Source organism: Corvus cornix, chromosome 12 (assembly GCF_000738735.6).
Source record: "Corvus cornix cornix isolate S_Up_H32 chromosome 12, ASM73873v5, whole genome shotgun sequence".
NCBI classification, from domain to species: domain Eukaryota; kingdom Metazoa; phylum Chordata; class Aves; order Passeriformes; family Corvidae; genus Corvus; species Corvus cornix.
The window spans coordinates 11062347-11075388 of record NC_046342.1 but is presented as its reverse complement, the minus strand read 5'-3'; the positions used below and the strand labels follow the sequence as shown (position 1 = coordinate 11075388).

At 47.0% G+C, this 13042-nt stretch overlaps 1 protein-coding gene across 7 annotated transcripts in view; it reads left to right on the top strand.

The window, feature by feature from the left end:
- GRIP2 (glutamate receptor interacting protein 2) overlaps positions 1 to 13042 on the top strand; it is a 266417-nt gene that overhangs the window by 209977 nt on the left and 43398 nt on the right. For all 7 annotated transcript variants that reach the window (XM_039558979.1, XM_019280444.3, XM_010390121.4 and 4 more), the window contains exons 5-9: positions 2673 to 2759; positions 3027 to 3102; positions 3725 to 3870; positions 9729 to 9876; positions 12098 to 12267. In XM_039558979.1, coding sequence (XP_039414913.1) covers positions 2673 to 2759; positions 3027 to 3102; positions 3725 to 3870; positions 9729 to 9876; positions 12098 to 12267 — 627 coding nt within the window. The remainder of the gene's footprint in view (positions 1 to 2672; positions 2760 to 3026; positions 3103 to 3724; positions 3871 to 9728; positions 9877 to 12097; positions 12268 to 13042) is intronic.

Genomic DNA, 13042 nt, shown 5'->3' with positions numbered 1-13042 from the left:
GCCTTCATCTGCTCGTGCGGGCGGTGGAGGCTGCAGAGCTGTGTGCAGTCGGGGCAGAGCACTTTTTCCAGCACAGTGGCTGCCTGTTCATGCACACTGGCAGGGGATGGCTGATTAGGTCTGTCTTGCCTCAGAGTGACTTGGTAGCACAGGCCAATCTGCCTCCTGATGCTGCTTCAGCTTCTCTTTTTCCCTTTCGGAGCGTGGCTACGGGAGGTTTAATTCAGTCTTAAACATGTATTACCAGATGCTCTTTTCTGAACTGTGGCAAGTGCTGTTAGTTCTCAGGATTCTTTGAAGTGTTACGTGTTTTTAGAAAGGAAACTGAAGCAATCTGCTTTCCAGCCCTGGAAAAAAGATGGCAAGCCCAACTCACAGGGCTTGTGTCCTGTCATGGGAGACTATATGCTCTTGCCCTCATTTGTTTTGATGATTGATGTTTCTGGTTAAAACAAATTCCTCGATACAGTTTCTCATCACAGTCTTTCCGTTGTGAATACAATCTTCCCAGTTGTTACTCATTCATTTACCCAGATCAATTAGAGGATGATTGGGCAGAAGAAATAGAACAACTAAAAATAAGATGACAGGAAAAACAAAACTAATGAAATCTAAACATTTTGCCCCAGATAGGAAGCTATTTTACACTTCATAGCTTTATTGTAGCTGCTGCCTTTGGACGAAAAGTATTGAATACAGAAATGACTGTGTAAAGCCCAAAAAAGAGTAAAATCTAATCTGGAATAGATGAATCTGTATCCATTTTCCCCCTCTGTTCTGCTGTAAATGTTAGTGAGCTTTTGCATACACCTCTGGTAAAGCCAGCTGTGGCTCAAGTCTTCCATGTCCTCATGCTCCCTAGAGATGACCACTCTTAACCTTTCTCTGTGGTATTCCTTATTCTCTGTGATATTCCTTATCAGGAATCTGATAAACTGTATTTACCAGCCAGGGAGTGGTGCCAGCTCAATCAATAGCAGTGATGCAAGATGTCCTCAGCTTTGAATGAGCAGGAAAAGTACACTGAGATAGTGACTTCCCTCCAGTGAGATTATTGGGGCTGTTGATGAATGATCCAAACAAAGAAGCACTGCAAAATACAGGGAATTGTCAGTTATTGCCCGGTTCCAATTCATTGTGGGCTTTTATCTGCAGTGAGGGTTTGTTATTGCTGTGTGTGCTTGCCCCTCTCTCTCTCTCTCTGTCTTTCCCTGGACAAAGAGCAGAAATACAGTGCAATTCAATAGTTTGTGCTTGTGGGTTTGACTTTTTCTCCCCACTTTGTAATTTCCTGCTTAGAAAGAGATCTTGCAAGTCCAAGTCTAGTTTTCAGGCCACTGTGTTGTCTCATCTCTTTCATAAATAAACGAAGCCCTGTGTTAACACTGGCTTAGGTTTCCCAGCTCCCACTGATCTTATGAAAGGCTGTTGCAGCACTTCGTACTTTGATGCTTGGGACAGAAATTGAGTGGCTTCTGAACTCATTTGTGGATGCTTTATACCCTTTTCTTGGTATTTGAGTATCACCCCTTAGCTGGAAGCTTTCTTGTGCCCTGAGCTCTTCCCTTCTGGAGTATTTCTAGGCTGTGTCCCTGTTAGCTGTCTGTGCACAGCAGCAGGAGCAAAGTGGGGACAGTGTTTGGAGGTTTATTTGGCCTCACTGTAGCTGGTCCCCAGGGCTCTCTGCCTACAGGGCAGTACCATGCCTCTACTGTATGTCTTTTGGGTTAGCTTAAGGGTTGGGCTAAGCCAAATTTGGGTGCAGGTTGCAAGCCCTCAGGTGCTTGGCAGTAAGGATGAATGTGGTCAGTGAGAACAGTAGGGAGATTTGCTTCAAAACCCCCCTCCTGAGCCAAGGGAAATGGGAGTGTGGATGTACCTAGGGCAGCCTTCAGCTCCAAGTCAAGTTCTTGGTCTTTTTTCCCTGCTTATCCTTGTGGCCATTCATGGCACTTGGTTTGAAAATTAGGAGTTTTCAGAGTGGACCAGGCTGAAATGTCACGTGCAGTTCTGGGTGGAGAGGACTGGGAAATGGTCCCATATTCATTGCAGTAGTGCAATAAATCATTAAATAGTAGGGCACGTCAAGAGATGGAAAACAATTTCTTTCTTTTTCTCTTTACTTTGTACATTTGGTATTTTGTACAAATAGTACTGTGTATTTAACATAAAATTACTGAATTGCCCCTAGGATCAGTTTAAAGGATTCACTTAATCTTTTTTTAAATCCAAAATATGAGAGGTAAGGGAAAAAAACCAACTTTATGCATTGAGGATTTGGGATTTTCATTTTCTTTAAGGTCAGCTAGTGACTTGATTCCTTATGCTGCTGCTGTTTTTTTTAATAAGTTTCCATCTGTGGCAGAAACTTTTGAGGAAAGCTGAATGCATTAAAGCCAGTTGATAAATGAGATGGTTTTACTTGAATGTCAGAGTATTAACCAAGACAAATTTGAGGGGAGATGCACAACACTGAGCTGGTGAAATCATCCTAAAACTTGACGGTTGGCTCTGATAAAAGTTCACGTGTCTGGGTTGGGCTCTTTTTGCTTCCAAACAGGTTTTGGGCTGGACTTTCATTACGGTGTTATTTGGATGAGTTTTGGTATTATTTTGCACTGTGGTTGGAAAGGGTTTATCTGGGGTAACCGGGTCTTTTTCTCTTCCTTTAGTGCCAGAAAGCAGTGCTGGCATTATTCCCAAGACCATTGAAGTGTCCCTCTACAAGGAAGGCAACAGCTTTGGCTTTGTGCTGAGAGGTTAGTAGTTTCTCCAGTGAAAAGCAGAAGCAGAGGTGCAAAGTGGGAAAAGTAAGAAGGTGAATGACAAAAAACTCAGCTAAGCAGCAAAAGTGTGTCCTGGAGAGGATCCCCTGCTGCCTCTAAGGACTGCTGGCTGCCTAATCCAGGGTAGTCATTTAGCTGGCAGCCTGTGTCAGCTGTTCCATGATAAATGTCTCCTTCTCAGTGCTCTCACTCAGACTTTCAAACCCCCAGTGACTTACGGCTTTCCTGGTTTGATTACAGGGGGAGCCCATGAAGACTGGCACAAGTCCAGGCCATTGGTGCTCACCTACGTGAGGCCGGGCGGCCCCGCAGACAGGTACTGCTCATGTCACACCTCCACATCTGCCTTCACAGGACAGGCCAGCAGCTGTCCCCATGCTCCTGGATGTGTGTCCGTCCTGTCCTCCTGCTGGTGCCTGCCCGAGGCTTCTCACCGAGGCTGGTGGTGTGGAATGGCAGCGGTGCTGTGGCACCTGTGCAGTGTGGGGAGGGTGGGCACGGTGCTCACAGGCCAGCCCAGCACAGATGATGTAGTTAAAGGCAGAAACTGCTCTTGCAGAGGCAGCCCCTGCATTAGCCCTGTGCAGCTGAATCGCTGATGCTGTGCTAGAAAGCAGGAGCCAGTCTATCTACTCTCATGCTGATAATTTAATGTGACGGACCTGGTACTATAAATAACCCAGACTATTGTCCGAGGAGTGTTCTTTCATCCTATGGGATGAGAGTAATTGACTTCTTAATATGTGTGCATATATACATACACACACATGTACATGTGTGTACGCACACAAATAATATATGCTTATATAAGTAGATACTATCGATAAATAGCAAATTTGTCTATATAAATATAGATATTTGTATAAAGATATATAGATTACTTAAGTATAAATAAATAAATATATATTAAAAAAATAATTGCCTGTGGCTTCTTACAGGGAAGGCTCCTTGAAAATTGGGGACAGGCTGCTGAGTGTGGATGGGATTCCTCTGCACAGCATGACCCATGCTGATGCCCTCAACATCCTGCGGCAGTGCAGCCAGGAGGCACTTTTCCAGATCGAGTATGATGTGACCATCATGGGTAAGGACAAGATGGTTGTGATGGCATTCTTTTCTCTGACTGCCTGGAAAGTATGTGAGACTACAGACAGTAATTGGGATACTCAGTTTCAGTGGAAAAATTGCTGAGCAGTGTGCTGCCAGCATGGATGTAGGGGGTAAAGTTCAAAGCTGGCTTAGTTAAATGCATTTGAAATGCCCTTATGCAGTGATGTGTCTTGATAGGAATGACGAGTGGCTTTAGAGGAGAGGGCAAAAGGGGATTTTCTAATGTAGGCAGAGAGGGGACAGGAGAAGTCAGAGTTAAACGGGGCTGGAGCGCTCTGCCAGCACTGCAAATAGCACTATTAAATGTGAGCAGAGGAGTGAGCTGCATGCAGGCAGAGACTTGCTGTGGCTTTGGTTCTGAATTTTGACCCTGTTTAATTCTGGAGCTATTCTCTTTCTTAGAAATGTTACTTCAGATCTGCTTCTGAAATAAATGAGGGGTGATCAAATGCTTGACCCCAAATAAGACAAAATTTACTGGAGGGCAGAGGATGAGTATTTCAAAAAAGCATTTTACACAGTAGATATGAAGTTTGATGGGTTGTTGTTGGTTGTTGTTGTTTTTTTTTTTTTTTTTTAATTTGATTTTAAGTTTCAAGCCCTGGGAAAGCATTTATTATTAGCTACTGTAAATTCGTTTTGAGCTGGCTTTGTGACACACAGCTGTTACTGCAGGGACAGTTGTTAATGAGTTTAAGGTTACCACAGAGTTCGAAGCTGTGTTGGTTCTGGAAGCTCACTGAGCTGTGTATTAGATTGTGATGTTTCATGTACATCTCCAGAGGGGTTTCTGCCTCTCCTGGAGCCATGAGCTGGACTAGGTTGGAGTCTTTTCCATAAATCTCACAAACCAGTCCAGCATGCCTGAGCCTAGGATCCAGTGAGGAATAGGAGTCTGTGATATCAAGTTGTTTTCTGATTTGTCAGTGTGGGGGAAAATAAAGAGTCTGAAGCTGAGTTTGATACCACATCACCCCTGAGGAAAGAGAGCTGAGAACACCAGAACTCACCCATGCACCAGGATAAGAGAGCTCCTTGTGACAGCCCTGAGGGCTTCCTGCTGCCTGTGACTCTCCACAAGCTTTCCCCTTCCTTTTGGTAGAAGCTCCTCAAGCATGGACATAGTGGCTGTCCCCTGGGGGGCTGGCTGCCAGAGCTGGGCAGCGTGTGCTACACAGACACGCTCTCCATGGAAGAGCTGGAAGGAAAAGCTGATGCCTCGGTGGTTGCCTGCACACTGCCTGGCTTCTGCCACACCACAGGAGCAGCTTCTCTCTGAAAACTGCTGCTCATGATAAAGAGGAAGCACTTAAATGGGAAACACAAACTACCCCAAACCTATTTTCTACCTTTCTATTTTTTTTTGGGGTAACTGGGCAGTAAGGGATGTCCATTCCTCTCCTCACAGGCTACTCCAGGGAGGGGAACAGGTGGAGGTAAGGAGGGATTTTGCTCGGAGCTGTCAACTCTGACCAATAGTAAACAATTAATTGTGCATGGGAAATGGGTCTTTTGGGGGGGGTTATTTTTTGTGCAGTCCACAATGTCTGTGTTGCAGAAAGCTGATTGTTTTAAATCCTGACTTGCTGTAAAAATAGCCATGAAGGTGTTTTGGTGTCTTGGTGTTTCTTCTTGAGTAACTCTCCCACCTGAAACTGTGAGGGTTGAGTGAACGTGGAGGGATAGCAGGGTTTTATGCAGTGACTCTCCATCTTGTGTTGCTAACCTGTGGACCAGAACCAGATACTTCCCAAAAATGTAAAACCCACCCCTTTCTTAGATAATTTCTGCCTAGAGGGTGCTCTCTGCAACCCTGTAAGGGAAGGTATTTGTCCTGCTTTCTTTTAAGGCAAGATGATACAGAACATGTAGCTTACAACAATCACTGCAGGCAGCAGCTAGTAATTGCAGTGGGAGATGAGTACATCATCCCTAGTTCACAACTATTACAGCCATTCTCTTTATCAGCCCCTAGAAGATGATGAGGGAAGGGAAGAGCACGTGCTGAAAGAGGTCTGGGGATATTTTCAGCCTAAAGGAAGAACTCTTAATTCCCATTTTGAAAATGTGGTGAAAGGGGCTGGGGACACCACCAAGGTGCTTGTCCTGCTCATCCTCAGGGAAAAGAGAGGTTTTTACATGGTGCTCACTCTCTGCTGCAGCTGTATGTGCTGGGGTGGTGTGGGCTGACCCTTGAGGAGGGAAAGTTGTTTCTCTGCATCTGTTGTTGGTGAGAGAGCAAGGTTGCTGCAGGGGAGCATTGAATCATGGCATTCTTCAGCTGTCTCTGTGGTTTTCCAGCCAAAATTGTGCACTGAGGATGATCTGCATGGGGCCAGCTCTGCTCTTGGTGTGAGGGATATGGCAGCTGCCTGCCATCGCCACCGAGCATCCCCCATTTCACCAGGGAGGCTGGTGTAGGATGGGACCACGGTAGGCTTTTTGTCAGGTTGGCTAAGATTTCTCAAGGCCACTGAAGGAATTAAATTAATCTGCTATTTCCATTTAAAATGAGTTCCAACTGGGCATGCACCTTCCTGGGGCACTGGGAAAATCTCTGCGTTTTGCTGACACCAGATAAACTTTGAAATGAACAGATGCTTTCCCGTGGCTGCACCTTATCTTATGGGCTTTTTAAAAAATGGGGAAGAATGGAAAAAAAAAAAAAAAATCACCACAAATAAACAAATCAGCCAGAAAATGGTATTTGAATAGTTACTTTGGAAATAATCTGTGTGTGCCATGTACCAAGGATCTGGGCTACAAGCCTTTAGGGTTGACTCATGAAGGGGGGAAGGTCTCTGCCAGAGATGATGGATGAGCAAAGTGATTTGCTGTGTCCTTTTCCTCCTCTCCCTTCTCCTGACTCCCCCTCCACCCACTCAGTTTTAGGCTGAAGTATTTTAAGCCTGTGGAGCTCTCCTGCTGTGGAGTGGAGGGCTGGTGGTGTCCCACAAGTGGGTGACTTGTCAGTGTTTGCTGAGTAGTGGCAGGGGCTGGAGCCTAAATAGGGGCCCAGGAAGTCGAGTGCCTCCATGTGCTTGTGAAGCTGGGGACAAGAGCTGCTGGGCTGTGTTAGGAAGGGGGTAGCTCCCCACTATGGTTCTTCTAGGAGCTTTTGGTTCATTTTGTTTGCATTTGCAAGGGAGGCCCCTTTCTCTTTCCCTTTCCCTTTCCCCTTTCCCCTTTTCCCTTTTCCCTTTCCCCTTTCCCCTTTTCCCTTTTCCCTTTCCCCTTTCCCTTCTCATTTGCTATTCCTTCCTCTCTCTCAAAGTGCATTACATCAGGAAAAATTCATCCCTACCATTACACTTTGCTTATTTCCCAAGCAATTGCACTTTCCAGGCTGGGTACAAGAGCCATTCCTCCTTAGAGAGGTGAGCAAAGCCAAATGAGGCTCAGAAACCTAGTACAAGAAGGAAAACCCCCCCCCCAGTATTTCCTTAAAAAGAAGCTGTTGAGAGAAAGCTCTTCTAGAAAACACCTGCCAACCCCCAGTTTTGAGTGGTGGGGTGATCACCTCTCCCATATCTTCTGCACTGGGGTGAGTGAGAACCTGGAGCAGGCTCTGTTTCCCTTGTATCCCTCACAATAGTGCTGAGTACCCTGCAAGTGTATGGGTGTGAGCAGGTGTTGCACAGCCCTTTGTGTCCTCCTGGGAGGTTGTAGCTGTGCATGATGCTGCAGAAACACCTCCTGGTGCCAGTACAACAATGCCAATTGACTCCTTACAGTGAAGTTATTGCATGGCCTGCTCTGTCCCTTCCATATTTCTTTTAAAATTAGCTTGAGTGTAACAGCTCCATATTAATCACACCTCACAAATATTGCTGGATTGCTGACTCCTGACCTTTGATTTGAGCCAAGTCTTCCCCTAGAATAATCAATAAAGGCTTGGCTGGTATTTTGTCAATAAATGCCTCTATAAAATGGATTTGGAGCAATCCTCATCTGTGATGGAGATGAGAATTCAAAGGGACAGTGAGGTGGCCCATGCTGTGTGTGGCAGGAGAGTGACCATGGGCTGGAGGTGGGACTGTGGTTTCCTACAGTCCTACTAATAACCCCAGCCCTGAGCTCCTGAGGCTCGTTCTTCTCTCCATCATGCTGAGACCATCCTGGGAAGCACCTGGCAAAGCTGAGAGGCTTGGATGCTGGGTAAACTGGAGAAGAGTAGGTATTTTCCTTGCAAAGAAAGGTCCGATGCTCCAGGAAGCTCTTCTCACGATTTTATTTTCCTTATCTTCTTCCCTTCAGCTGGAGGGATATAAATCCATGTCCCTCTTCAGTGAATATGTGCTGGACATACACAGGCTGCAAAACTAACACATACCTGGTGTTTGCTGTTGGAAGAGATCCTCAGTCTCTTGGTGCTTCCTTTGCTAACAAAGGCTTAAGTGCACCTTCTGCAGGCTTTAGCTGGGTGCTTTGTGTATCTTTTGATTAAACTGGGGCTGTGCTTTTTACCAGGGCCTGCAGATCTCCCCAGTGGTCCTTTTCATCAGAGAATAAACAGTGTTTTATGTGAAGCCTGCATAACCTTTAACATGGCTCATTCCTCTTGCTTCCTCCCCTGTGAAAAATGGCACTGTGAGTAGACCAGAGCCTGAACATCCCTTGGCTGATCCCCAAGGGGAATTTCCAAGGTAAATTTCTGTCTCCAGAGACTCAGCATCTTCAACAAATCTCAGAAAAGACCTTGCTGCAGCTTAGCTTCCCAGATCTGCATTAATGCTCCCGTTTATTAGAGAGCAAGAATGAGCCATGCATCAGGTTTGGAGCCAAGTAGCATCAGCATTTTTAGTGGAGCATGTCTTTGGAAGGGAAAAACCTTACTATGAATAATTAAGGGCTGAGGAGGCATCAGGTGCTCAGAGGGCTCTGCTGGCATTTCCTTCGAAGTGGATAGCTGGGTCTTCATGAGTGCTTTCATGGGGGGTGTCACCTACACATGGGGGTGCTGGTTATTGGATGTCTGATGGTGATAACACATTTGCAAATCCCACTTCTTTGTGATGGCTTTAGGTCATCTGGAAGCAAATGTGTGTAACAGAGCTGGAGGGAATTTCTGTCTAATCAGGGTTTCTTTGTCCTCCCCCTTCCTCAGAAGAGATGGATGGTTTTGTGCAGGCTTATGCTAACAGGTGCAATTTCGTAGGAGTTTCATAGTCTCACTTACAGCATCTGTTAAGCTTATTGCAGAGATGCATCTTTTAAAAATGAGTTGACCCTGTATTGTCTGATGGGAGAGGAGGCTGTTGGGAGCAGGGGGTTGGCAGTGCTGTGTCTGCTCCCACTGTCACACTGGAGGAGCTCAAACAAGCAGTTGAGGTGGTATAGTGAAGCTGGTGCTGAAGCACAGAGGAGTTGACTGGCTTGTCATCAGCCACGAGACTTCTGAGTACTTCAGAAAGTGGGATCCTGTATTTTTGTGCCTTTTCTTTTTGGTTTGTTTGGGAAAAAGCCTGTAACAGCGATGTCCTTATGTTCTTCCTTTTTTGTGCTTGTAATACCATTGGTGTGACTGTTGCAGAGCCTTTGAGCAATCTGTTCCTCAATATTGCTATTTAACCCAAAGTAAAGAGAGAGGAGAGTTCTTTCCATGAGTGAATTGTTGTAATACTCTTCATTATCATGTAGATTTTGTGCAGAGGCAATTTTGCTTCTTGAGTGTTCTTTTTTGTTAAGTCACCACATGACACAGGACTGTAGGATGTCCAAGCTAAAGGTTTGCTGCTTCACATGGCGAGTCAGCACTGTTGGCCAACCCCTGCATTTAGAGATGGAAAAGGCTGTATGACAAGTGTCTTCAGGTGCTCTCTTGTTTTGCAGATACTGTAGCAAATGCTTCTGGTCCTTTACTAGTTGAAATAGCAAAGACTCCAGGGTCTACGCTGGGAATCACACTGACCACAGCCATGCACCGGAATAAGCAGGTCATTGTCATCGACAAGATCAAGCCAGCCAGCGTGGTGGACAGGTACAGATCTGAACAGGCTGCTTCTAGTTCTGCTTTTCCCTTCTCTGCTGCTTTTTCATCCCCTTGTTGGTTATAAACCATTCTTCCCGGTCTTGCCTTGAAATCTTCATGTCTACATGTTCTTAGCACTGTTTTTGCTAAAAATATCTGACCCACGAGCAGTGGACACTCCTCACCAGGAATGAATGCAGCTCAGTGCCTGTGAAAGCTGAGCTTTAAAAACCTCAGGCCTGACTGCCCTGGAGCTGTGAAATGGCTAAAGCCTGTCATGGAAACTTCTGGCTGGAGCCTTTTCCTGATGGACAAGGCAGGAAACCCTTTACCTGGAGATGCACTGACAGGCTGCTGTGCAGCACTAGCTGTGTTCAGTCGTGTTGCTGAGCTGAACTCCTGCCTCCCAGGACTTAACTACACTGCTGGGTGAGCCCTCAGCCATCCAGACTGGCTATGAAGGGGCACTCTTACAAACTTAAAAGATTTTTTGCTAAGCCACCAACAGCACTGACTCAGACATGAATGTGTTAGTTTTGCATGGCCTGGTTTTTTGTAGTTGGGGGGGCCACAGAGGTGGCTTCTGTGAGAAGCTGCTGGAAGCTTCCACCTGTCTGGCAGAGCCAATCCCTGATGGCTCTGAAGATGGACATGCTGCTGGCCAAAGCTGGGCCAATTAGAGATGATGGGAATGCCTCTGTGATAAGAGATGTAAGAAGAAAATCAAAACAAAGTGAGGGCATAGTTCTTTCCTAGCGAGAGAAGAGGAGGAGGTGAGAACATGTGAGGGGAACAACATGGAGACACCAAGGTCAGTGGAGAAGGAGGGGCAGGAGGCGCTCCAGGCGCCGGAGACGAGACTCCTCGGCAGGCCATGGTGAGGACCATGGTGAAGCAGCTGTGCCCCTGCAGCCCGTGGGGATCCCCAGGGGATGCAGAGATCCATCCACAGCCCCTGGGGAGCCACGGGGGATGCAGAGATCCATCCACAGCCCCTGGGGATCCCCAGGGGATGCAGAGATCCATCCACAGCCCCTGGGGATCCCCAGGGGATGCAGAGATCCATCCACAGCCCCTGGGGATCCATTGGGGATGCAGAGATCCATCCACAGCCCCTGGGGATCCACAGGGGATGCAGAGATCCATCCACAGCCCATGGGGATCCCCAGGGGATGCAGAGATCCACCCACAGCCCCTGGGGGTCCACGGGGGATGCAGAGATCCATCCACAGCCCCTGGAGATCCACGGGGGATGCAGAGATCCATCCACAGCCCCTGGGGATCCACGGGGGATGCAGAGATCCATCCACAGCCCCTGGGGATCCACGGGGGATGCAGAGATCCATCCACAGCCCATGGGGATCCACGGGGGATGCAGAGATCCATCCACAGCCCAGGGGGATCCATGGGGGATGCAGAGATCCATCCACAGCCCATGGGGGAGGTGCCTGTGCCAGAGCAGGTGGATGCCTGGAGCAGGCTGTGATCCAGTGGGAGACCCGGTGGAGAGAGGGGGCCCCTGCTTCCAGGCTGGAGCAGCCTGGCCTTGGAGAACTGCACCCCGTGAAGAGTGACCCACACCGCAGCAGTTCTGGGAGGACTGCTGCTCATGGGATTGGAACCATGTTGGAGAAGTTCACAGGGAACTGTTTCCTGTGGGAGGGACCCCACAGTCTCACAGGGGAAGGACTCCCCTCCCTGAGCAGTGGAAGAAAACCTTGGGTGATGAACTGACCAAACCCCCATGCCCTGTCTCCCTGCGCTGTCTGTGGGAAGGAGGAAGGGGTTGGGAGAAGAAAAGGTATTTTTAAGAGCTTGTGTTACTTCTCATTATCCTCCTCTGATTTTGTCAGTAATAAATTCACTTTGTACCTTTAAGCTGAGCCTGTTTTGCCCTTGGACTGTTTTCTACCAGTCCTTATCTCAACTCATGAACCCTTTGTTTAATTTTTTTCTCCCCTCTGTCCAGCTGTGGCAGGGGAGTGTGAGTGTGGCTGTTGTGGGTGCCTGGTGTTTGGCCAGTGTCAAACCATGACAACCATATTAGCTGGTATTTTGGGTAACACTCGAACCTAAGGTTCAAATTGGAATTAAAGAAAAATTATATGTGCAAAGAAATTAACAAGAATTTGCACACTAATTCACAGTTGAATTTTGTGTGTGTGCTCCTGACTGCAAGGATGGGTTTTGGCCATGTGTGTAATTGCCTCTCCTGCTGTTTCCTTTGCAGATGTGGCGCATTGCACGTTGGTGACCACATTCTCTCCATTGATGGCACGAGCACAGAGCACTGCTCCTTATTAGAGGCAACTCAGCTTTTAGCTGCCACTTCTGAAAATGTCAAGCTAGAGATATTACCTGTTCACCAAAGCAGGCTGCCTTTGAAGCCTCCAGAAACAGGTGTGTCTTCTGTGCCTACACTGCTGATCACCCTCAAAACTCACTTTAGGTCCCTACAAGGGGTTCTTGCTTTTGAATGCTGGCAACAGATTCCTAAGAGAGACACCTGTAAAAGGAAAAAATGGATGTTTTGATGAAATGTATGTGATTAGATTACGTTCTTCAAGGATGTGAATAGGAAAAAGAGGCAACATCTGAACATCTGTGCTTGAATGGAGAAAGTGGAGATGGGAATCCCAGGGTTTTGCAGTGCTGAGTGCTGTGCAAGCCACTTCTTTAGTGCCTTAGATAAGAGACTTTAATGGAGAGGGGGAAAACAACCTTGCTGCTGGCAAATGTATTTCCAAGCTCCGTTTTTATTTGCTGATGCCTGGTAAGGCTTTGTAAAGGATGTGTTCAGTAGATGGACAGTGTCCTGATGGACTTCCAAAGCTGGAATGTAAGTGCTCATCTTTCAGACCAGCCTGCTTGAGAGGCAGCTGTGTCTGGGCAGCCAGGGGTAGAGTGAATCCATCTGTAGCTGCTGGTTTCCACCACCCACACAAAAGAAATACTGAGGAAGTAAATTCTGACTCTAGTAAGAACAAGCCCAAAATGCCTGCAAAATGTCGTTAGGAATTCACCCTGGTGAGCATTCTTGTTGCCCACCTTTAGTTCCTTCCTCCACATGAGAAGCTGTCTCAGGGTCTCCTATAAATTTCATTGTGACCATGGCCTCAGTAATAGTATATTTGTTGCAGCTCTTGCCTGTAGTTTTGTTACAGTCTGTACTGGC